The following is a 27,209-nucleotide window of genomic DNA, read 5'->3' on the forward strand; positions in this document are numbered from 1 at the left end:
AGCAAAAGAGACTATCATCTAGTTCCACAATTTGCACAAAACTGGATGGAGCTGCCCATTTCTCCTTCAAATCAGTAACTTCTGTAAATATCTGAACTAAGCCAGGACCAAAATCACAGCATTAGTCCCTCTCTTCTCTGAGCATAACACTAACATTGTACTTAAACTTGAGAAGAAACTTCTTCTCAGTGAGGGTGACGGAACACTGGAACAGGCTGCCCAGGGAGGTTGTGGAGTCTCCTTCCCTGGAGACATTCAAAACCCGCCTGGACGCATTCCTGTGTAACATTATCTAGGTGTTCCTGCTCCGGCAGGGGGATTGGACTAGATGATCTTTCGAGGTCCCTTCCAATCTCTAACATACTGTGTGATACTGTGTGATACTCTCTTTCTCTCATCTATCTACAGTGTCTCATGATCAGGTCCACTCACCTCAGTTCTGCTCTCATTTTCCCTTTTCTCAACCAGAATCTCTCAAGCTATGGAAGCATCTACCTAGCAAATACAAGCCTAAAGCTCAGTGGCAGCAGAATGGCTTCAAACCCAGAGTGATTTAAGTGTCCTAGTATAAAAATAAACCAAAAACTTGGGCATTTAGCTTTCAGCCATTGAAGATAAAGTCTGACAATAGACACCTTAAGAAGTAACAGTTTATATTAAACAGCATTTTGAAGAAACTGGTTAGATGCCATGTCAATCAAACACTATTAATTCGTCTATTCTATTTAATGAGAACTTTTCCATTACCTATTTCCCCAGATTTAGCACAAAAGGTGTAACTTACATGCAGTCTCTTACCTTGAATTAATGGTATGTACCGTGCTAACAGCTTTGCTCTTTTCTTTTCATATCCTTTCTGAGTGATGTCTCCTAAAGAAACAAAAAACAAATTCATATTGGTTTGAATTACTGAACTGGTTTTAAATAAGCCTTCTCATTTTCATGATCCCTAGGATTAAACTGGATAATTCTGAATGAGTTAACAGCAATCAGGAGCTGGAGATGTCAGAGAAATTCATGGCCATACCCATAATACCCATGCAGATATGATCATTAGTGTCTTGGAGGTATACCACAGAGGGATAGTGGTTTTGTCTGCAGCATTGTGCTAAACCTGGTTCTGAAGTTATTTACCATTTACACAGCACAAAACAGATGCACTGTTAAGACAAGGAAGCTTTCAAATTCTAGGAGGTGATAATCTCCTTCCAGCACTAGCTTTTATTAACAGTTATCATCCAACATCCCATTTTAAACCTGTTCTGCAGACTCCACTGGTAAAACATGGTAAAGCTCCACTGGAAAAACATGAGGTCTTTTCACAGAGTAGAATAAAAGCTAAACTACAGAGACCCAGAAGAGGTTTTGAAACATTTTAGAATTTGCACTGCCATGGTTCTACCAACAGAACTTCACGTAAAACCAGCAGGAAACTTTGTACTAAAACACCCCAAATCCCACCAAGATTTTACAAGTTTTGTCTCTTTTCTAGACCTCAGCGCAGACATGAAAACAGGGATCTAAAACCACTGCCAGCTCTCACAACTCACACCTGTTTAAAGAGGGTGAGGCACTCTGCAGTTTCATTTAACAAACTGGACTTCTATCCCTCCTCACTTGCGGCAAATGACTCAAACCAGCATGAAATATGGCCAAGATTAAAGATATTAAAGATACCTGGTTATTTTTTGAAACATGCTCAAATAAAAGGTGAATTTTAGAAACGTATGCAGGTAATGACCTTGACATGAAACAGGACACAAAAGTAAAATTTAACAGTTTGATCTTTGCTTCAAGAACATTCTTCCAGCAACATACACATGAAAAGGGCATATAAGAGGGGAAAAAAAACCCAAGTAAATCAGCCGACCTCTGGCCGCTTCCTGCCAAACCTAAAACTTCTTCCCCATGCTATTCACACAAGAAATCTATACTTAATGTCTGGAAACCTTGCAATTGACAGAACTCCAGGAACACAACCCCACTCCTAGGGCCTCTCTGACCTCAGTCATAGGCGTGCAAACAGTCCCAAACTGGCTGGTGTTGGAAGGGACCTTAGAGCTCATCCAGCTCCAACCCCTGCCACAGGCAGGGACACCTCCCACTAGAGCAGGGTGCTCCAAGCCCCTGTGTCCACCTGGCCTTAAACACTGCCAGGGATGGGGCAGCCACAGCTTCCCTGGGTAAGATCTGACATGTCCTATAATATGCTGGGTATTTGCCTTTATCTTTACCAATCCTATCTGCAGGCAAACAGCAGAATCAAGTTATGAAGGTAATCCAGAGAAAGACAGGGTATGATTTACACGGGATTCCCTTGGAAATGAGGCTATTAACTATATATATAGTAGTATAGTCTACTAGTAACAGTAATTTTTAATTCATCTGGACAAGTGGTTTGGATATGCAGAAGCAAGAATCTCTTTTCCTCAGTCAGATTTTACACAGAAAAATTCCTACTCTGTATTTTAAAATGTTTCTTGGGTATTTGTCTTAATACATAAGTGGTGGGTTAGGTTAATATTGTATGTGCTGCTATTTTCTCATCTATCCACCCCTCTCCTACAACAGAGGACCGTGCTAACAGAAACAAAGTCATTTCATTCAACCACCCCACAAATAAGTGAATTTGCATCATTTAAAATCACTGACAGAATGCCAAAACAAGCAATGACAGCTTGAAGACACTGTTCAAAACAGGTAAGGGAATAGAAAATGCAAATCCTGGAGTGCTTCAATCACTGCAAACTACAACCAAACAGAATTTGTCAGGTTCTACTCATAAACCTGTGTAAATATTTCATATAAAACATAGACCAAAGACAGAAATGCTTTGGTTATCATTTTCCTCGAGCAGAGGAAATTTCAGAGAAAATACACAGAAATGTAATTTGTATACATATGTTAAATAATTCTATTGAAACAAGAATAGAATGAAACCAAACCAAAACACAAATACCCAAGCAGATTTGCATGCTTGAGTGTAAATTGTCATTGTGATCACTGTGATCAGCTCTCCTAAGTCAGTCAGTTCCACAAAGAAAGGAAACGGATACCAAAAAGAGGTGCAGCATTTTCAGCTATGGAAGGGAAAACAAGCAACCAAACAAAACCCAGACAAGAAGTTTATCATAAAACTTAAGTCATTTGGAAGACAAAAGCAATCTCAGCAAACTCTGGAAGTAACAAATGCTGCACGTAACAGAAACTTGCCATACCGCAGCTCCAGGGAGGACAGTCATTTCCACAGCTTCCTAAAGTAATCCTTACATTACATCCCTGTGCAGGTCAGGCATCACCAAACGGAAGCAGTACAGCATGGAAGCAGCAGATCAGCAGAGAGGGTTGAAAAGAGAGTCTCATTTAAACCAGCTCCTCTCCAGCTTTGGCACCTCCCTGCACTCTTTGATTCTGCTACAATGCTGACTTGAAGAATTTTCCTTGAATGGGTTAAGAAAAGTCGTAAGTCAGAAGCATCTCCGTCTACTTTCAAGCCCCACTGGCAATTCCCACTTTGCTGCCAAGCAAAGCTTTCCTTTGTTCCTCAATCTAAAGCCGGGGGGGTGGGGTGGGGGGTGGCTTCCCCCTGACAATCACTACCCAGCCGTTCACCCTCAGAGCCTCAGTGGGATTAACCCATCATTTGGAGTTCTTTGTGAGCCTTCACCTCTTCCCAAAAGAGCTGCTTAGCCACATCTGGTGTGTGGTGGCCACAGCTGCTGTCATTTAGCCTCACTTTCTCCCCAGTTATTAGATTACACAAAAGCAAGATGAGGTTCCTCCGTCTCAGCAAACCAGTTGGGGGATAAAGCGGAGCACCAAGTCAAGCCGTTAGTGCTCTGCCTGGAATAGCTGGAATACTGCAAAGTATGTCAAAGGCTGCGAGAAAATTAAGCTAGTCATAAAGGGAAGTGTTAGCATTTCTTAAAATGATCTGAAAAAGCCATTTTCTTGATGAGTGCACAAAGAATCTGTCCAATCTACCCAGGCATGGTTTTATTTCAGTGTGACCACTATAGTTAACAGAATCTTAATGCCAAATTAACCAGTTCAGTATTAGCTGTATGTAATTAGGGTTTCCTCACTTATTTTTCATTGGCTATACACTTGCTGGGTTCCAAAATTTCAACTAGTTTATTCTCAATGCTGAAAAGTATGTGCTGAACAGTACATTTATGGAGTAAATGCTTCAATGCTCTTCAAAACCACAGGAATAGCAAACAAGCACAGGCTTCACTGCCTAGATACTGCTGTCATGCCTCTTCACATTCCTGAAGTCCTGACTCTGTAATCACAAGTATTTTATGGTAGTTCTGCCCACTGGATAACAATGCTTAGAAAGAGCTTCTCTTGAACTACGAACTGGGCATAGGTGAGAGATGCAGCTCACAAACACAGTGTGCCTAACAGAGAGTGCAGCAGCCTCTCCTCTTCAGTGCATGATACAGGGCAAAACACATTCAGTGCTGCTCTACCTCCTTTGTACACCTGCACTGAAGAGGCCTCGAAGGATTCTGATGGAGAAGGAAAGATGAGTAAGACGCTGACAGACACAGAACAGCTCATGGGAAGGAGCTTGCTATGAAGTGAGCAACTTCTCCAGTCCTTCATCAGTAGTTTGCACTTCAGTTCTCATGGGGAGCAGCTGTAAGAAACCATGCACCACACTGTGCTGGCAAGAGGTCTCAAGAGTCCCTTGTGTAAGCACAAGATGACTGGGGGTAGCAGACAGCTGAGGATGGCTCCACCTGCTAAAGGTAAGGAAATGCCTTCTGGTCAATAATGAGACTTCTAAATGAGATGACTGTGCATTAAATGCGGATGAAAAGAATAAGATGTATTACATCTGGATGACAAAACCTTTAAGGATTCAACTGTTCAGACACCGGTGAGCACAGTCACATTCTCACGTATATCAACTACATCAGGTATATCACACTCTCAGGTGCATCAACTACTGACAAATCACTGCAAAAACTTTTTCAGTATAAAGCAGGGGTCAAGGGAGTGCTGCCTGAAGAGCTGGCTCCTGAATGGTTTGAAAAGGCAGCAGCAAGCTGGCAGTTTAAAACACAACTCAACGTCACCTGTGGAAAAAATCTGATCTCCAGTATGTCAGAGGACAGGTTGTAACTGCATTTGAAGGCTTGGTGGAGTTGGAAGAATCAGTGTAGCAGGCACTGATTTCTAATTCTACCTCTTAGACATGGCAAGTATCTTTATTAAGCGAAACAACTCACCAAGCTGTATTTTGCATCATTCTAGAAGTACCCTAGCAGGACCACTGCATTGCTGCATGATTTTGACTTACTTCAAAGTCAGAAACAACAAAAAATTGTGAAAGAAATAATTACCCTGACATCTGTGATTTCTGTCCACTGAAAAAGCAAAAATGATCAAGGTATTTCTAAGAACTATCATGAGGACAACAGTAAGGAAAAGCAGTAACACTTGGTGTAACAGCTGGAGAATCAAAAGATGGTGCTGAGGAACACTGACCCATGCAGCCAGCACAAGAAATGCTTCAGTTTGTCATGGTACCCATCTTCAGAGTAAATCATGTGCCAACCAGTCCTGAGGAAAACAATGGAAGCACACAGGAAAAGAGACCTCACCAACACAGATGACAGCAGAACAAGGAAGAGACGGTTCATCTCCTGTGCAAGCTCTGAAACTACAGCTATTAGAGAATGAAGGGATCGTGAGCTTGAGTCCTATCATGCATGTGCATTGCAAGCTTTCCTGATACAGCTTCAGAGAGTGCCAACATCATTACAGCCAACATCAACAGAGAGGGAGTTTCTTAAGGATGCTTACCACTCCAAGGCTTGAAACTAATGCACACAAGTAATACCTAGTAAATGGTACATCTTACCTACAGTAAGCACCACAAAAACCACCTAAAAAACAATCTCTATCTGGAAGTGGTGCACTTATTAAACAATCTGGTTCCAAACAGGATCCACATCAACACAGCTCTTCTCTAAACCACGGTTGTGGGGTTTTTTAATCCTTTTTCTGCCAGCTGAGGAACCACCATTTTTCCTGGCAAAACAGATATTTACCACTGGATTCCTCCCCTAGTAGCTAAACTATCACTAGCATGTTGATAAACCAGCAGGACATCTCACAAGTGTCTGGAAATAACTAGCCCATTAAGTAGTTTTGGTTCCACATTTTTAGCTACTCCTATTTTTCCTGTTTCAATCTTAACCATAGTTTCTGTTCCTCAAATTGCATTACAAGCTGTACTTCCATCATTACTGAACTTTATACTGAAGTAAGTGGCTGTATACAGATGTTACACTGCTAAACTCAGTGGTTTGAGGAGGTATTTTCTGGTTAAGAGTGGTAAGTACATCAGTTTCCAGTTGTTTGCTCTTCTATTAAAACTCATGCCATCATAGCTATAAAGAAGCACTTCTAATTTGTCATATAGCTGAAGTCCATTCTGGCACGCAATTTCTTGTGAAAAGTCCCATTTGTTTTCTATACAGTATACCTTCATTCCAGGACTCATTCTACAGCACGGTATTTCAGCCACAGCTAAGCTTATGTCCATGTTGTCATTAAAAAGCACAGAAATCTGGAGCTGCATGAGGAGCAGGTGAAGCTTTATCTTTAAGATCCAGAAAAGAACACTTCCTTCCATCTCCAAGTCTGCAAAGCATTCAAACAGCAGTCCTTCATCCTGATTCACTGCTGTTTTCTGAAGTAAGGGCTATCAATTGATGCCTTAATTTAGTATGTATATGATGAGCTAAGTGAAGTGTGAAGATATCTTGATTATAATCTTTCATATTATAGAAATCCATTTAAGATGGAAATAAGTGACATCTGATCATTCCATATGGTGATGCATTTGACTAACCTATAATTCTATTTTGAAGATCCTATTTTAAACATCCTGAGAGCATTGAGATGTTTTTTAAGCAGTACCAGAAGTTTAGCACAACTTCACTGAAAATAAGTTATTGGTGATTCCTATTTTGCAGTAGGACTTTCACCCCTGTGACAGAATTTAAGTTGTAACAGTACAGAACTTGTCTGCACGCAATAGTAGCAAGATGGAGATGCCCAACTCCTTCAACTACTACACATTACTACTTTGATGCTGTGAGGGCTGGAGCAGCTCTGCTCGGGAGCCAGGCTGAGAGAGCTGGGCTGGGTCAGCCTGGACAAGAGAAGGCTCCTTAAGGGGTCGAGACCTTAGAGCAGCTCCAGTGCCTGAAGGGGCTGCAGGAAAGCTGGAGAGGGGCTTTGGACAAGGGCCTGTAGGGACAGGACAAGGGGAATGGCTTTAACCTGCCAGAAAAGGGGAGACTGAGATGAGCTCTTAGGCAGAAGCTCTTCCCTGTGAGGGTGCTGAGGTGCTGGCACAGGGTGCCCAGAGAAGCTGTGGCTGCCCCATCCGTGGCAGTGTTCAAGGCCAGGTTGGACACAGGGGCTTGGAGAAACCTGCTCTAGTGGAAGGTGTCCTTGCCTGTGGCAGGGGGTTGAAGCTGGAGGAGCTTTAAGGTCCCTTCCAGCCCAAACCAGTCTGGTTTGGGTCCCTTCCAACCAAACCAACAATGTACGCAGCTCCATTAAACTTCTGCACACAATGAAATCACTGAAACGCCAAGCTCCAGGAACTGGACAAATATTGACTAACTAATTACAGGTATCTTAATGACAGAAAAGGAAGCAAATCTAACAATATGTTAGTAGCAGAAGGCTACGTTTTCCACTTCATGCACAATTACACAACGGGACTACCTGTTTTAAATACCATTAATTGCCTATTGTGCTTCTTCTTGGCCTAAATTTAGCTTGATCAAGCAACTGGGAGTTTTGCTATTGGCAAAGAAATGTTAGAATTAGAAAATTCTACCCTGACACATATCCCACCTTTTCACATCAACGTTTCAAAGCAGTTGCTAGACAAAGGAACCACAAACTACAAAAAAAGCCAGAGTGAATGAAGTGTGCAGTGCAGCAAGGATGGGATCAGTCCATGCATGCCAGGTTACTCCACTCTGTGCAAACCCATACTTCTGAAGTGTGTGGATGCTGAATGATGCTGAACTGCCTGGTTTGAAGCAATTTTCTGCTTCATCTGCCAGGAGGTGGCATTTGACAGGGTAAAAGAAGATGAAATAATTGGATCACAAAAGCAACCTGGCAAATTTCCAGGCTCAGCCCCATTAATGAGTTGCTCTTCTGCTGCTTAAGAAAATCTTTAAGCTCCCTCCATGGGGACATAGGAAAAGCTCAAACTTGACCACGTCCCATCTATCCCATTAGGATTCTTTGCAGGATATAGGAACAGACTGGCAGATGCCAGCTATAAATACATCTGTAATTGTGCCAGTCTGACCATGGTTCTGCACTTACAATTATTGATATGAAATAGGACTAGTTTTTAACTTGAGATGTTTCCTTTCAATGAAACATACTCTCATCTCCTACTGCATAAGAAGGACAAATGAAGAACCATCTTCTTTAAGCTCATGTTAGATTATGGTTTGTATTTCCCTCAGCAGATACAAGCTTCTAAACATGATCCCTCCTGCAGCTTCACGGGTATGAGAAGCGCGTTTGAAACACTGGATGTGTTCTAAAGTTGATTAGAGTCTTCACCCAGAGGTTATGAACAGAATTCATCAAACCAGATACAGCTTTCTCAACTCATTATGATGTAGATCAGGAATGCTGCCATCCCTTTTTAACAAGCTGAGGAAAGCTGTATGTATGGGGGGGAGTGGTGGAAATCAGCTGGTAAATAGGGAATGTACTGTCTGCTTCCCACAAAAGCCAGCAAAAGAAGATGAAAAATACCAGACCAGGAGTAGCTGGGGAGATCAAGGGAAAGTTGCTTTTAAAATCCAAGCTAAAAATGCATTTTTTTTGATACAGTTGAAGATTATTTAAGTAAAATACAGAACTAAAAGCTTCTGAAAGGATGCTGTGTGCATGCACTGGGTCCCCCTTTCAAACATTCACTCTGAAGAAAATGGTATTTCAAAATAACCCAAGATGAAAATAGTCAAGATTTTTTGCTTGTCACTTCCCAGATGCATCAGGGATACAATATCAAGGTAAAATAATCATGTCTGGCATGCAGTAATCAACCAATTATAATGAATTAGGCTAGAAAGAACTGTCTGAACCAAGTCATCTTACCCAAAAGCATGCAGTCAGGAAGGAGGGGGAAGATACTTTGCTAGTAGGTACAAAACCATGTCCCTTACCTTGGTTGCATCAACAGTTTCTACTGCCATAATGTCCAGGAGCAGTCTCGGACCAACCTATTTTACGGCTACCACAAAAGATTCCCCGAAAGCTGCCCTCAAAGATGCAAATCTACAATCAACCAGACATAGAAATGGGGGACAATAAGGAAAAAACTCCATTTCTACTGTGCTTTTTGCAACATCTTTAACACACATTCCTCTCCAATAACACTGTGAAGAGAATCATTGGCTATATAGGATGTAATTTTTTCTGTTTAATTCAGTTAAAACAAGCAATCACAAACCAAATAATAAATGCCTTATATTATGCAATCACCCTTGCCTTGAGGAATGAATGTGCAAAAATAAATGAGGATGTATGCACCATTTCATGCTGTTTGAAGCTGTTCAGTTGTTGTAACTCCTTTCTGATCACATCCTCCACACACTCATTACCTAAAGCACAGTGATTAATGAGTATGATGGAGATACTTCTATTAAGCTTCCAAATCTTGTATGAAGCTTTATTTTTATGGTATGCTTTTTGGATGGCAGTGACATTGATTTTGTTGTTGTTCTCTGCACCAATACCCCAGAAGTTATGCCATCTACTACAGATATTAAATGCTCCATGGTGTGTGAAATACGTACTAGCTGCACAAACCTCACATTCATACTTCGGGAGCAACCACAAAGCCCAACACATCACAGCAAAGATGCTGTTCAGGCACATTGCACAATGCTAAAGGCTGAAACAGCCTCATTCAGAAATCCATGACTATGGGAAGACCCAACTCATTAATTAGACCGCAAAAATCTTTCAAAAACCCTCCAGAAAACCCCAAGACACAAATCACACCACAATGCTCCAGACACACATTCTAAACATACAAAGAGAAGTCACATAACTTGCAATATCTAAACCACGCACAACTCATTGCTTCAATACATAAACTACAGAACTTTGCCAGTGGATTTCCAGGTCCCGGTTTCATCAGGTATGATCACAAAGAGACAGATTAAGTGATCCAGTGGTTCAGCGGCTGAACTACAAAATGATAAACTACACTGGAGAGAAGAAACCAGCTGAATTATTCATGGCAGCATGCAGAAGAGCAAGCCAGCTGGTGCACGCAGCCACGGCACGAGAGAAAAACCATCAATCCCCATTATGAACGGATCACCTCAGTGCTTACAAGCTTGGGAAGGCCCAGCATGGGTCCCAATGATGGCTGAACTTACTTACATTGATTTGTAGTTGCAACACTCCTTATTAAGTGTCTAGCTGAGGTTAGAAGCCTGTAAATGATCAGCAAATGCAGTTTTCCTGAATCCAGGCCCTGGGAAAGTGCAAGAGCATGGCTTGTAAAGGCCTTTCTCAATTACTCACACACGTGGGAGCAGCGCTTTACCAGCCAAGCTTAGCACACAGCACACACCAGATCTGTTTAAAGACAACAACTGTGAGCACTCACAAACATTAACCCCATCATCTCACACCAGAGAAGGCTATTATCAAGGACCAAGCCATCCTACCCCACCTGATCAAGCAAACCAGCCTCCCATCAGTGCTGGTTATAGAATATGGATCGCTTGACTCCTGCACGCCTCCCATCTGCTCAGTTCAGCCATTCCTACTTAACAACAAGACAGGAGCCATCAGTTTGCTACTGACAGTAGCTAAATCAGTTTCTCAAAGGGATCTAGGGAAAATGTAGCCTCCTCTGGAAAGAAATGGGAGACCTCATCACCCAAGATATGGAGAAGGCCAAGGTACTCAATGACTTCGGCTCTGTCTTCACTAACAAAATGCTCCAGCTGTAATCTTGTGTTTGCTATTCAAGACTTACCAAATCACACAAATACAGCATATTTCAGTGCTGGAGTTTAATAAGAACTTCCCCAAAATGAGGGATTTGATCATGAAGACAAAAACACACTCCTAAGCTTACAAGCTTCTACTGGCCTAAGCAAGGCCAGATATGTAACTTTTTATTATGAATACATGGGCTAGGTTCTCAGTATTGGTCAACGCCATACGCAAGGTTTATCTACTTACATACTCTCCCTAACACAGATCTTTTAAGTTGCACTGGGTTTCAACTGCAAGTTCAACAGCTGTAGTAGAACAGCAGCATCTTTATAAATACACCTCACCCTGACTTCAAAATAATCCAATAGCAAAAATATTGTTCCAGCATTTTCTTCCACTAAAAAATATGTTTATTTTCCATCTAAGGTTATGTTTCCAGCAATTGCATCTTACTGTTTCCCTCCATGATACCTTTGAGAGCCCTCAGCACCTTGTTTTTCCCGTAAGCAGTAACTAGCCTTCTGAATATACCCAGATGATGCAGAACTACCAATTCCTAACTTATTCTCCCATTTCTTTCTCCATCTTTCCCAGCTTGCAGGCAGCAGAAGCAAAGAGATTCCCAGTAGTGGACGAGCATGATACTTCAGAAAGCTGCTATAATCAGTTCAAGAGCTGCACCAACACATACTGTGCCTTGGCTAACAGTTCCCAAACTTACTGTAGCTGTATACTGTACATTCAGCTTCTTCCACCTCCTACCCCTGCTTTCTCATAATTATTTCATCCTCTTGTGCCAATTATTTTAATAGCACTCCCATTGACATCAAACTATAGATATTAAGAGGCACCCACTTGATTGCATCTAAGCCACTCAGACATTTAACTTGTTCAAAGCTCTCCATCTTGAGAACACAGTTTGGCAGTACCTAAATTTACCGAGGTAGCAGTACCAACCACTCCGGCATGCCTCAGGTTGGAGAACCACTATTACATCTGCCACAAGACTGCACAGAGACTGCTTTCAACACTATAATATCTGACACAAGACTGCTTCAACTGACTGGCCACTCTTTCTTCCTATTCTTTGCAACTGCTACTTCCCAGAACACAGCATACGAATTCTGACCTACATCCTTTGATCCTGTGTCCACAGACTTGACAGCATTGCCTCTAATTCTCCCTAGCAAGCTACTTAGCTATTTAACTTTACTATTCCAACTGGAATCTAAAAAGTATTGCATTGGCAATTGCTTGAGAAAAAGAAAGTGTCTAAAATTGGGCCAATCCCACAGTAAACTGTGAAATCTATTAAAAATGCTGTTATTCAGGAGGTGGTCATGTTTATAACTCCATTCCATTTTTAAGGTCATATCATTAAGCTGCTTTTCAAATCATTCACAGTGGCTTCTAATCTCTGCTTCTTAATATCACACGGCTACTCCAACACCTCTATTTCTATCATGGATTCCCCCATGATAGCTACTTGCTATTAGGTCCATACAAATAAGCTTGATTCTCATGTGTTCCCTATTCACACACTCCTCATCCTCTCCTAAGATATGCTCATCTACTGTCTGCTAGATGTCACTGTTAACAGATACATCTAATTCCTTCCAAATCACCCATATATCCACTCCCTAAAAGCTGTGCAGGGCTCTTTGTAAGCTCCCCAAGTCTTTTTCCTTCATCTCTCCAGCTAAGCCTTCATTAAATAATTCCTCTCTTCCCACTCTTTCTAGCACTACCGAAAAATTAACCTGGAATTGGAGAGTAATTCAGGCTGGGAGGGACCTCAGGAGATCTCTAGTCTAACCTCCTGAAAGCAGGAAAATGAAGAGGTCAGACAGAGTTTGCTCAACAGGGAATTCCTTTATGTAGTTCTGCCTTTCCCAAATTATTTGAGAAACATAGGATGTTGATACCATTATGCTCCAGTATTTCTTAGGATTCCTTTGTCCTTGATACAGTAATTCAGTGGGTCACATTATGATTACTTTTTCATGGTTTTGTGCTCTGAACCTGGAATAACACTTCTAACTACAGAGAAAACCTCCTCAATCATTCTTCTAGTGTTTGTAGCATTATCTCACCTGCCTCCAGTCATGCAAAATCCAATTGCTCTAGCTATTACAACCAGCCAAATTAAGACTCTGGTTTCTTGGTAGCCAGATTCTTACTTTCATGAGCGAGAAACAATTCTTTCTAAATCAGGTTGGAGAGAATGACTACTGAGACAATTCTCTGCACTGTCAAATGTTGGTTTTCCAAACCAGAGCGCTTTCTTCCTGCCGAGCCACAAATACAAACCTCATCCAAAGAAAGTCTGGCTCCAGGTCAGAAAGTGGAAAGCATTCACCTGCTGCTGATCTGCAAAAGGAGACCAACACAGTGTCTACATTACAAACTCATGTCTCTAAAGACTGCAGACCTTCACTCAGGATACACTTGCAGCTTCAACAGCAGCAACAGGCAAGTGAAGATCCTCAAAGTCACCAGGTACAGTAACAGGACAGGTTAGTAGGTAAGATCCCAAGACAAGCCCAAAGAACACTAAGAGAAATCAGATTAAAATATAGTATTAAAGGAAACACATTAATTTCTCCAAGTGTGTGAGATCTCTTTAGCTCTTACTGGGTAACTGGGTCCTCGTTTTCACTTTGGACATATCTGTACAAGGAAATATCAATAAACTACACACAAAAAAATGTAACTGTACTAGAACAGCCATGAGGGTCAAATCCAGGGAAATCATTCAAGAGGTTTTCCTTTTTCCTTTTCTCATATGCACGCTCTGTTCATCTTATACAACCCCAAACTGGTTTGTGTTGGAAAGGACCTTAAAGCTCACCCAGTTCCACCCCCTGCCACCTTCCACTAGAGCAGGATGCTCCAAGCCCCTGTGTCCAACCTGGCCTTGAACACTGCCAGGGATGGGGCAGCCACAGCTTCTCTGGGCACCCTGTGCCAGCGCCTCAGCACCCTCACAGGGAAGAGCTTCTGCATATATCTTCCCCTGTTTCAGTCTGAACCCATCACCCCTTGTCCTATCACTACAGTCCTTGATGGAGAGTCCCTCTCTGCAGCCCTTGTAGGCCCTCCTTCAAACACTGGAAGCTGCTCTGAGGTCTCCACACAGCTTCTCCAGGCTGAGCAGCCCCAACTTTCTCTGCCTTTCTTCATAGAGGAGGTGCTCCAGCCCCTGATCATCTTCTTTTGCACCTTGCCCATGTCCATACCATGATCTAGAGCTCACATCACACATGGTGTGCAGGTTTGGTGCTGTTACTAATGCAAGTGGTTTTGAAAGGCCATTTAAATGTGCTGGAAGCGTTTCCAGCTCATTAAGAGGGTGCCGAGGAGGGGTGCGGCAGCACAACTATTTTACACCCTGGCAGGCAGGCAAAGGGTGTGGCTGCACAGGGCAGGACTGCAGTGGGGAGAGACGGACCTGCTCCCCGTGAGCAACTGCTGCTGATACACCTCTGCTGCTCAGAGCCCCCCAGACAGCACTGAGATAGAACCAGGAAACAAAACGTGTGAGGAAACAACATGGGATGGGTGTGGAGAATTAGTCTTAAGTGAATGCTCTGCACTGGCCTGTTGGGGCAGCACATGGGATGGCATCCCACAGCCTGGAGAACAAGAGGAAATATGGAGTAGCAAGGCACAATGCTGTCCTCAGCTACTGGTGAAACAGCAAAGTTCTTCAAACAGTTGTGTTTTCTTCATGCTCTTCCATTACTACCAGCCTTCCCCCACAGCTCCTTAAGATTGATCACTAGTAAGCAATTACTAACCACTTCATCATTTGGAATCACTCTGTCAAAACAGTTTGCAAGCACTTCCTTTTAAAGCTCATCTACGAATTTCAGGAAGTTCACATATTTGATGCTATACCAGTGAAGCCTGGTACAAAAAACCACCATCTGCAATGCTACCAAAGGCTAACAAAGTCTGACTGCTCAAAATGCACATTTAGACAAACATTCAAGTTACAGAAACATGGAAGTTCAAAAATGTCAGCCTTAAGCTTGTTCAGTGCATTCCCTTGTGTCCAAGTAGAGGGAAGCTCTATAGGACCACATTTACTTTTCAACAAGACCTCTGATTCACCCACTACACTGAGGAGACATTGTTCAACGAACAGAATACTGAATAGATGGGTGTTTTGTTTCCTAATTCTTTTGCCAAGATAGAACAGGCTTCAGAATGCAAGAGCACACGAAGAGGAAGATCATGGCTGGGGGTACCAATGGGAGTACTTGGAAGGAGTTATTAGGCTGGCACCACATATTCCAAGTTTTTCATCCTAAAATAGAGAACCTGCAATAGTTTTATCCTCAAAATGGTCTCATTCAGATACATTACGGTAGGAAAAGCCACCCTAAAATCAGATTTAGTTATTTCAAAAGTCCCACCAAGCTCCCCAGCAGTGCCGCTTGTTGGTGTTCAGAACCTGACGAACCTGTTGAATGCTTGTGACTGGATGCAAGGCAGGGAGGAGGGCACTGCTTGCACAAGCCAGTATCTTCCAAGATAACACCTGAATCTCGTTTCACCTTGTATAACCTGTATTAAAATAGTTTCAGATCTGTGCAGAATACAGCTTGGAAAGCTTTAGAGAGATTGGAACATAGAAGCTTCCACACAGGAAACTCATTAGCAGTGAAATTGTCCTAGTTCAAAGCAACAGATTTTGACATTTGTCTCCAAAAGCCTTGGCAAAGCTAAGGCAGCTCTGCTGCTACCCTTCCAAATGCTGTGTTATAGGAGCACTTTTTAAGCCAACTGCAAGGCTGTGTTTAACAGGAGCACATTAAACTATTTCACGTCTAGAGCACTTCAGCAAAGCTGCCCAAGTTTCAGAACAAAGCTGTCAGAGGCTCATGTTAAAGGGCCACTTTCTTTTTCCTCTAACCTTAAAGCAAATGGGCTTCCAGGCATTGTAAGAACTTACTGATGGGGATCCCAGAAGATAACAGCGGCACAAGGGGGAGGGCAACGGAATGCAGGTGACATCTACTTCATTCCATGTCGCAATACTTGGTCCATCTGAGGTTACCCAGCAGGCTGGCTGAGCTCCATTTCCAGCGCAGAAGTTTATTATTATTATTACTACTATTATTACATTTTTTAGATTAATAATGCTTTGCAGAAGTGTTTATTAATTATATTTTTTTTAATATTCTTTATTTCTTAAATAACCAACGAAGTCTGAACACTGCATTTTCAGGACAGCACTATAAAGCTATGCAATTCAGATTTACTGTCACCAGAAAGGACTGGGACACAGCCATATATCCATACAAATGCTAAAAAAATGGACTGTTCTGCCTGAAAGTTGGGAATGTGTACTTATTTTTCCCCCAGTATAGCAATCATTCCATAACACTCAGTTACCATGCAACACCACCTCTTATGGCAGCTTTTTCAATTACCACCAAGACTTTAAAGGCTTTTTGAGACAGATGAAATGCACTCACAGTTTTAAACTGACCCCCCAAATTACGCTGAAATTGTTTGAATAATTGCTTTAAACATTCATGGGACAAAGCCATTCCTGTTCACAACAGAGAATTGCTTTAGGGCTTTTCTGGAATAAAGAAGTCCCTGCACTGCTAATACAAAGCATACAGATACTCTACGAGTCGGGGTTAGTCCCTTCATTTTGACTGATGATCAGAAGACACTTTAATGGCCATAATGCATTTTATAAGCAGCTGTGGAATTTTAAGTTGATTAAATTCCAGTTAAATTAATCTGCAGAAGCTGCTGACATGACTTGTACAGACACAAAGTTTCACTTGCCCTGCCCGTTCATCCAACCTGATCTCATTTCTCATATTCCCCACTCTTCTCTCTCCAGTCTTGAGTAAGACAAGGAAGAAAATTCCATTAGAGCTAATATACAGTTATCTACTAATTCATAACAGCATTTTCTTCTTATTTCTGGAAAAAATCAAAGGTCTGGGAGGAAAGCTGTAAAAACCTATGTCCTGTGTTCCCATCTGCTTCTCCATTATCCATTAGTTGGACACATTTAAATGAATCTGGGAAGCAGTCCAACAGAGTTTTCTTGTAGAGAAGGTTGGGCAGTATTTTCACCGCCTGTTTTAATCCTAAGCATTATTTCACCTAGCTCCTAGGTTACTATATTCTCCAAGCCAGGATCTGGAAATATTAGTTAAAAAGCTTCTATTAGGAAGTGACAGGCAGCTCTTGAGTCCTCAAAAACCTGCACATCATTTTCTATGGGAACAACCCTGGGAATATCCTCCAAAGCTCTCTAATAGCGTTCTCCTTAAATTTTTAAGCGACAGAAAGGTGACAATAAATGGCTAATATGTAATATCTAAATATGTTCATTACTTAATATGACATTACTGTAAGTAATACAGCCAAGACTGCAGGGACTCAGCTCTTCTATTAGAGCTCCAGCCCCTCAGAACCTGAGCTGCTCCTGAAAAATGCATTTAGTGTGATCATTATACTATTATATACATGTATTGATACAAGACTTCCCTTTTGGAAATGCAGCTCCTTTCCCCAGGAAGCTGCCTTGGACTATTATTATGAACAGTTCCACCTTTCAGCCAAAATTCCTCAATTCTAAACCTTCCAATACCCCCAAACCGCAAAGCTTTTCTCATTTTTGCATGTTTTGTTAGTACGTGGCTTGGAATTCAGTTGCTTTCATACAGACCAATGGTCCCATGTTCTCTACAGTTTTGTGGCTAAATCCTTCTGAGGAGCTTCACAAATTAGATGTTCCCATTTTACTTTTCAGGAACAAAAGCATCATAGCTTTCCAGAATTATTTTACTTGTCAGCTTTTCCAGTGTACATGACCTAACCCATAAGCCATTGGTTGAAAACACTCAAAACCTGACACAAATGGATAATTATTTCAAGCCCTCATATATGTCTATCAGATACTCAAGTGTTCTTTGAACAGCTTCACAAATTTATTCATCAATTTAGAAAGTCATTTTAGTTCTCAAATTATCAGAGATACTTAAGAAGTTTAAAATTCAAAAGCTTTTACAGTTGCTAAGTTTCTTCATCCTGATAGTAATTACAGATTGGTTTGGGTTGAAAAGGACCTTAAGATCATCCAGTTCCAACCCCCTGCCATGGGCAGGGACACCTCACACTAAACTATGTCACCCAAGGCTCTGTCCAACCTGGCCTAGAAAAGCAACATTATTTTAACCTTCCTTCCAGAAGACTGACTGAAATCAAGAAGCTGATTACTTGTGTCAGCCCTCAGCAACACCCCTCGGAAACTCTAAGTCCTCAGCTATGAAAGGAGAGAAAAACCCCCAAACACAGCAAAACTCACACCAAAAAATCACTTCAAAGTCAATATTCTGCAGGCAGATTTTCCTTAAGGTCGTGTTGTTACTTTCTTTGCTGTAAGTAAGAACAGAATTCACTAAATAAGCTATCAGTTAAGTCCCTTCCTGCAAAAGCTGGAAATCAGTGATGCTAGTAACATGGCATCAAGACCTAGTCAAATCTACTGAAAGTCCTAAAAAAAGAAGAGACATCAGTGTGACATTCTTCTGCAAGAGACAGATTTTACAGTTACATCTATTTTTAGGCTTCACTTCTGACACCCTTCAGTCTCTAAAGGACCTGCTGCTCAAAACCTCCTCTAATAAATCACGTGTATTCATGACTCTCACAGAAGCATCAAAACATCCGTATCTAATATGTTTGCTTGAGTTAATGCAGAGGCTTGAGCGTTACTTCCATCCCTGGCAGTGTTCAAGGCCAGGCTGGATGGAGCTTGGAGCAACCTGCTCTAGTGGAAGGTGTCCCTGCCCATGGCAGGGGGTTGGAGCTGGATGAGCTTTAAGGTCTTTTCCAACTCAAATCAGTCTGGGATTCTATGGTTCTTTGAAACTTCCTAAAAGAACTGAGGGGAGCCAACATTTGTTAATAAGCACCTAAAAAAGGTTAGGAACTAATAAGGGCTTGCTTCAGCATCCTTCCCGAATGTAGGTGGATGTTCTGCTAGAAGCGCTGCTGGTTCTCCATAGGAATGTGTTAATGGCAGCATCCTGCAGTCTTCATGGCTGCTTGTAAAGCAGTAACCATCCAGTGCGAAGGGTCTCCTTGTGCCCCAAGCTCCCATTTTTCTTGGCCAGCAGAGGACTGCACTGGCAAAAGACATCACTGAGATTCTATCTGGTAACATACCCCTGCACACTCCTGAAGTCCTTTCCTGTCTAAGATTCTGAAAGCATTTAGTGTAAGAAAGACAGCAAGCATTTTTCAGAAAGACTATTGAGACCTGAAGCCAAGAGAAAGGGGTAGAATAAAAAACACATGGCTAGCACTGGCAAAGAAAACTTCTCTCTACTTGTCATCTGTTTTAAGTTGATCTCCAGCTGTCCCATTATCTTGAGTCAGAAAGGAACAGGATTCCTACTGCATGCAGGAAAAAAGGTAGTAGACAAGACTTAGAGCACTGGGCAGAACAACTTATGCTGAGCATGTACTGAGACACTGAAGAAAAGAGAATTACTATTTGGAAAGTAACCAGGAAGAACTTTTTTATGCTGAGGATGGTAAAACGCTGGCACAGGTTGGCCAGAGAGGTGGTGGATGCCCCATCCCTTGAAAATTCAAGGTCAGGTTTGCTGGGGCTCTGAGCAACCTGATGTAGTTGGTTCTATGTCGCTCCTCATTGCAGGAGGGTTAGACTAGCAGACCTTTCAAGGTCCATCTCAACCCAAACCATTTTGTGATGGTACTCTATGACTGAATTAAAGAAATAACTAGAATAACAGTGTTCTCTGGTTTAAATACCAAACAAACCCCAAAACACTTCAATTTCCTCAAACATTTTCTCTAGCAAAAGTACCAACAGACTTTTTTAATGTGCATGGCAGTTAGGCGGAGTCTTAACTACTTAGCACAAATTAGAAACTCGATAAACAATTTGAAAGTACTCGGATAGCTTGGAATCAAATAAATCACACGGAAAAACCAGTCCAAAACCTGAAGATGAGTCTCAAAGGAGTAACACCAATTCCTATAACGTTGCCAATTAGATTTCTTCTAAACGTAACTTTCCTTAGCCTTAAATTACTTAAATACACTGGTATTTACCCTTAAACACCCAATGGCTTCATCCCATTAAATGCATATTACTTCACCCTTATTAAAAATGTCTACAAATCCATAAACCTACCTAAGTTACTATTTTATGACCTGGTAGTACATCAACATGATCAGGTCTTCTGGATTTCTCCCTCTCTGGTCACAATGTACAATTGTGCTTACAGAAATATCCCTATTTAACATGATCTGAACCCCATTTGCTGAAGTTACTTCCACCCACTATGCACAAGAGCATTATTTTCCGGTGAACAGTCATCTTGTCCTCCTGGAACAAAACAAGGCAGTGGTCTTTATCCAGCATCAGTTCAGGATTTTACTGCACTCGTTCTCCCAAATACAATACCCAGCAATGACTGCAAAAGACATTCTCAAGTTTTTAAGTTAAGAATTTCCCTTATAAAAGGCCATTGAGAACCTATTTCATGTGATGAACACGATTTTGATAACATCATGAGTCATCAGTCTACCCAACAGTACCCTTCAGTCACCACAGGGAATTATCTCATACCAATTTATAATCTCTCTTTATTTTGCACTGTCAAAACATCATTTGTTTTAACACAGCAAAGCTACCTCTTGCTGTGATTTAGTCAAGGTCATTTCAATTTTATCACTAGTTATGGACTCAGTGAGTGCAAACACCACCGGGGACAGCAAGGAGAGAGAGAACAAATGGCTCACAGTTATGTCTCTTCTTAAAGGAAGTGTCTGTCCAAAGTTACAAGACTGCCGTTAATTCCCCCCTTATCCAGAAGAACTTATCCTGCTACTTCTCACGGCAGTGCATAACCATACTGCCAACGTGACAGAGAAATGGTGACTGAGCTGCATGCATTCAGTCATTCTACAAGAGATAGCACCCACCTCATTCATCATGTTTGATCTTTACTATTTAAAAAATATCCATGTGCACTTCACCTAAAATAAGGTCAAACACATGTCTGAATGCCCATGATTCAGTGTATTGGGCTTTCAAGTGCATCAACACAGCAAGCAGGACTGAAGCACTACAGAGAATGGCTCAAAGTTGGGCATAAAGTACTTATTGGTTCACCCTGCCACTTACAAATATCCACTAAAGAAAGGCATAGCCAGGAAAACCCATGTGGGTTGTCACTAGGGCTGAAGACTTTCGACAGAGTTGATAAAGCCAACCAAAAACCTGTTTGTAGCACAACAGTGCCCAAAACAGCCTAACCACTACCAGGAACAACCCAAATAAACAGTAAAAGTAGCCCTTGTGCAAGATGCAGTGAAGTGCAGTTTAGTGCAGAAGATATAAGTTCTCAGATATTAGCTATACATATGGGTTTTTGTATCTATAACTTTTAAAGTATTTTTTCTCCTCTGGATGCACACCAGATAATACTGGTTCTGCCAGGGAAAAGACATCAGCAATACAGCAGTTGTGTAAGTACCTACTCAGCCACCGAATCTGTCAAATATTCCTTATATAGCTTCCATTTAAAAAGTGAAAGACTTCATTTGTTTCTTACTACTGTCTACATTTTCCTGGTTTTCACTCCATCGTCTCAAACCAACCCATAAGCTACCTTCATCATCACAACCATCACAGGTTAGTTTGGGTTGGAAGGGACCTTAAAGCTCACCCAGTTCCAACCCTCTGCCATGGGCAGGGACACCTTCCACTAGAGCAGGTTGCCCTAAGCCACATCCAATCGTGCAGTGATTTTGCAACACAGACTTACCTTGAGTTTAAGATCCATACACCCTGCTGGGGCAAAAGTAGCAGATACCAGGATTTACGCACAACCACTGATATTTAAAATATTATTGAACCTTATGCTACTGTAAAGATTATAGAATATTGAGCCATAGATAAAAATGATTCTGTGATTCTATGATTCCAGGCTGGATCCAGGACAGCTCTGAAGGAAAACCATATGGCTACAGGCAGACACCGAAAATGGATTCATGGGTACTGATTCATGTTGCAGCTGAGCTGAAGTACTGGCACCCTTCTTCATCCTTCTCCCCTCAACCCAACCCAGCTCTGAGCCCATCTGGCTGAGGCAATCCAGCCCACTGAACTGCTTAAGAAAAAAAACCAAATTCCTCTTCTATGAACTTGCTGCCATTGTCACCTTGATCATAACAGTTTGGTCACAGGAATTCACCTTTTGGGCAATGGCTGCTTCTTTAGTTCAGGTGCCTGGTCAAACAGCCCCCTGCTCAGAGCCCAGAGGCAGATGGAGACCCCTTCCAGCTCCATCATGTCAGGAACAGAAAAGCAGAGAAGCCAGGCAAGCACAAGATCTCCATTGCAAAAACTGAGAGGCCCCTGTGTGCAACACTGAAGATGGAAAAAAATGAGCTCCTGCAGCAGCAGAGGGTGCCCCAAACTTCATCAGAAAACCACTACACAAAGGACAACAGGGCACAAAGGGAAGTAGAAAGATCACAGTGTTATATTCTTTCCCAGCTTGAAGGCTGGAAAAGCTTTTCCATTCTGTGGGAGACTGAATGGAGCAGCCCTGAGAAGGAGTTGGGAGTGTTGGGTGATGAAAAGCTCCCCATGACCAATCTTCAGTGTGTGCTTGAGCCCAGAACCCCCCCATGTGTTGGGCTGCACCCCCAGAGCGTGAGCAGCAGCTCAGGGAGGGGATTCTGCCCCTCTGCTGCGCTCTGGGGAGACCCCTCCTGCAGTCCTGATCCAGCTCTGGGGCAACAGCACAAGAGGGATGTGGAGCTGCTGGAGCGAGTCCAGAGGAGGCCACGGAGATGCTGTGAGGGCTGGAGCAGCTCTGCTCTGGAGCCAGGCTGAGAGAGCTGGGCTGGTTCAGCCTGGACAAGAGAAGGCTCCTGAAGGGGAGACATCAGAGCAGCTCCAGTGCCTAAAGGGGCTACAGGAAAGCTGTATTTCCTTTAAGTTTCTTCCAGTACAGGTTGCCATCATACTCCTGTCCCGCAGTAGGATTTAACCTTCCTTGCCAAAGCAACATACAAAAGAATAACAAGGTTTAAAGGCCAAGGCTCTGCCACAGAACAGCTGAAGCTGGAAAGAATGTCTCAAGTTGGAGCTACTTGAAGCCCCTGCCCCTGCAGGGTCAGCTACAGCAGGCTGCCCAGGATGACAGCTGAAGAATCATAGAATCCCAAATCAGAAGAGACCTCAAGGATCGTCTGGTCCAACCTCTGCAGGCAGAGCATGACCTAGACTAGATGTCCCAGCACCCTGTGCAGCCTAACCCTAAAAGTGTCCAGTGTTGGGGAATCCACCACTGCACTGGGGAGATTATTCCTTGTTCTCCTTGTGAAAAATTTTCCACTTGTGTTCAACTGGAATTCCCTCAGGAGTAACCTGTGCCCATCACCCTCTTCTTTTCCATGTGCCTCCTTGTCAAAAGGGAGGCTTCCTCTTCTTTGTAGACACTCTTTGAACTGAAATCCTGAAGGAATTTCTGACAGACTTTGCCCATGGCTTGGCTAGACATTTTATCACTTCTGTTGCCATTCAGACCAGCAAGGACTTAAGGTATCTCCCAGAAGCATATTGAGCTGTCACTTGAGTCTTCAATCACAATCTTAGTCTACAACTACAGTTGACCACTCAATGCAGAATTAGTTCTGAAAGACACAGAGATTGTTTTACGTTGTTCTAACACAAACACAGGGAAGAGAATAATCTAAATGCTGATTAACTACAGCAGAAACCTGAAAGCCAAAAAAAGAAATCCCAACCACCTAACTGGTTGAGTTTGGAATTGCACTATCATTGAAAAGAAAGCTGATGACCCAGTTCTCCTGGTTGGGCATTTTCTGTTTCCTCAAAGCAATAAAATTAACACCACAGTAGATTTAGTCCTTTTTCTGCAAGGCCTTAAGTGCATCACTCCAAAGTTGGAAGCCACAGACATCAGAATAAGACTGGATGTCCTCACGTCTTCTGCAGATCCTCACTGCTCACAAAACTGTTCTCATGGGAAAGAGCTAAAGACAGGAAGTGTAAGAAAGCTGTCAGCTAAGCAAGACACCTTCCTCACCCTGCCATGTTACAGAAGGCAGGGAAAAAAGGGAGAGCAGGGGGAAGAAAAACACTGATGAAAAATTAATATGATGGGAGAGTGGGAATCAGAGCCAAAGGGAAGGTGCATTACAGATGAAAACTATGGTCAATCACATTAGTCCACCACTATGACAGAACTTTCCAGTATGGTTGCTAAACTTGAAGGTCAACCCAACAAGAGCCCGTAACCCAGCTTCTCATTCATTCCTTTCCAAAACAGAGGGGAGGAAAGAAAAAAAAGTGTCTACTCTGATCATCCAGCACATGGGATGTGTGAAGAAAATGGGTCAGTTTGCTTTTCTCTCACAACACAGAAGTGCACACAGAACTTTGAACTCTTCACACTATGTTAACTGCCCTCTCTCTTAAATCCCTAGTTTATGAGGTAATTCCACTGAGGACACAGCAAGGTTTGGGTAATAAACTCAGCTCTAAAGCATTCCTACAGGTCAGTAAGAAGTGACAGTCCGCCCCCATTTTGAGGGATGTCTTTTCATTTGAAGCAAAAAAATGAAGGGAGGATGTGTGTAAAAAACTATGACAGCAGTAAAAATGTGTTCAATTGTTTTTCACGGTAGTTATGCAACAAACACAGCTACAAGAGTCTCAGTTGTCACTGTTACAATTCTACTAATATGACGGGGTAACTTTCAGCCTTTCAGTGCCTAAAGGGGATACAAGAAACCCGTAGGGACAGGACACAGGGAATGGCTTTAACCTGACAGAACAGGGGAGATTGAGATGAGCTCTTAGGCACAAATTCTTCCCTGTGAGGGTGCTGAGGCGCTGGCACAGGGTGCCCAGAGAAGCTGTGGCTGCCCCATCCCTGGCAGTGTTCAAGGCCAGGCTGGACACAGGGGCTTGGAGCAACCTGCTCTAGTGGAAGGTGTCCCTGCCTGTGGCAGGGGTTGGAACTGCATGAGCTTTAAGGTCCCTTTCAAGACAAACCACTCTGGGATTCTATGCTTGCACCCATATAAAGCAAAACTGAGTTGGCTACTTCTTGTTGGTTCATATTCAATATAGCATTAAAACAGCGAGTATTTTTTAAGACTACAATAAGACATGACTTCCAGACAGGGTTGGCAGGAAAGAGCTAGCCTTGTTTCATCAACTGACAGTCACCAACAACGAGCCCTCAAACCCCTCTTCAGGTACATAACCAGAATTAAAGAATCCCTACGTATGGGAACCATAAAGCTTGCAATGACAACCACTCCTTGCCACAAGACAAGATGTAATAAATTAAATAAAAAGAAAGAAAACAAGTAAAAGATCAGAAACTTGCTTCTGTTTGAGCACTGTGTGACTATTTCAGTCCCAAACGCAAGTGAGCATGAAGGACAGCAACCAGTTGCCAATACCTGCACCAGGAGTAACACGTGAGAACAAGCTTTGTAGACATCCTCGGTCCCCATGGGCATTTGGCAAGCCCCAGGTCCAACCACAATATTAACATTTTCTGTTGGAAGGACCCAGAAATGAAGCAACAAAAATGCTGCCAGCCAAGTTTCACAGACCATCACCCTCTTACCAAGCACCTGTCTCCCCAGCTCCAACAGTTCTTCCCACTGACAGCCTCAGATTATATGTATTTCCATGTATTAAACTGGGAGGAGAAGTGGTAAACAACCACAATTGGCAGACATACTTTTTGAAGACTTCGCTAACACAAAACTACTATTTTAAGAGCAGAAAAAACCCTGAACACCCAAGTTCCATGCTTTCTCATAGCAAAGTTGTGTGCATATGCGTCTTCCTCACCTGATACCACATACAGTATTCTAATAGCACATCAATACTCCTAGTGGAACAAAAGCAATTAAGTGAAAACTCTTCAGCTCTGACCACCACCTTTAGTTTTATATAAGGTGTTCTGCCCCAAAAAAACATCCTGTTATCAATTTAGTATTTAAACCCCCCAACCAGACTGTTAGTATGAGCTAACAGTAGCTAGTAGTTACAACAAAGTATTTGGTGGGATATTTGCTGCAGCCAAAAAATGTCAGACACTAAATACCTTGACCTTTTTTCAGTAAACACTTCTTAGCTGACACTTTCTTCCACTCACATAAAAACCCCCAAGCCCCCCCAAACCAACACCAAAAGAAAACCCCATCCACCGGACAAAGCTCCTTTGTCACACAAGCACTAATTCTTCCTTTCTGAAATGGGAAATAAATAATTGGGAACAAAATGCCATGAGAGTGAGCTTTCTGTCGAGGCAGATGTGAACATCTCGCTGGGAACCAGAGCAACCCACACCTTGAACGCTCCATCTAAACCATCATGCTTCCCATTGAAACTTAACTAGGCTCAGAAGAAACTTTGGAGCAATGTGTTAAGAGAGGGAAAACTCAACACCCCAAACTAACAGCAAAATCAAGTTCTAATTAAGATGAGAAACTACGTGATGATACATTTCTATCTCAGGACTCATTCCGAAGCCATCAAGAGCAGCATTTCCCATCTGGGGTGGGTGGCAGAATAGATGTGAACTACAAAAAAGCATCTTCAGCCTCTTCACAGAAGGTAAGTCTGTTGAGAGTTTCAGCTCAGTTCCAAAATAAGCCCAACCTACAAAACTCCCAGGAAACAGAAGACGAAACAAATCCATATTCTGGATGTTTAAAGCTGATCACAAATTCAGGCCACGGAAAGAAGTGCTGTAACATTCACACACTGGTCCACCAGCCACCTGGAAGCCTGTAAACCCACGTTCTTTCTTCCTCAGCTTTTAGGTAACATTTCCTAGATGTAGATCATGTTATGTATCCAAATGGCCCAGGCTCACCAGAACCACACAGCAACAAGTACAAGAAATCTCTGAGGAAAGGAAACAAGTGTAGTCATATGTTATTTTAAGACCCTGAACAGAGCTGAGGGGACTACCACCATAAACAATTCCAGAAGACAAAGCCACACAAGCTAACACCAGTGGGATGCTCCTCATTGCTACACAGACACATAATGCAGTTTAATCTTTGACTCCTTCTACTCTTAAGTATATTGTCCTTGG

The 27,209-nt window shown here is 42.3% G+C and overlaps 1 protein-coding gene across 5 annotated transcripts in view; it reads right to left on the reverse strand.

Annotated features, from left to right (window-relative positions):
* The window catches only part of DIP2A (disco interacting protein 2 homolog A), a 99,604-nt gene that overhangs the window by 68,084 nt on the left and 4,311 nt on the right, over window positions 1-27,209 (reverse strand). For all 5 annotated transcript variants that reach the window (XR_008972521.1, XM_057412331.1, XM_057412330.1 and 2 more), the window contains exon 2: window positions 799-870. Coding sequence is in view for 4 of the 5 variants with exons in the window: in XM_057412331.1 (XP_057268314.1) it covers window positions 799-870 (72 nt within the window). In the remaining variant the exon portion in view is untranslated. The remainder of the gene's footprint in view (window positions 1-798; window positions 871-27,209) is intronic.

This window comes from Pezoporus wallicus, unplaced genomic scaffold, assembly GCF_028554395.1.
Source record: "Pezoporus wallicus isolate ANWC-B61680 ecotype Strahan unplaced genomic scaffold, APGP_CSIRO_Pwel_v1 contig_6566, whole genome shotgun sequence".
NCBI classification, from domain to species: Eukaryota; Metazoa; Chordata; class Aves; order Psittaciformes; family Psittacidae; genus Pezoporus; species Pezoporus wallicus.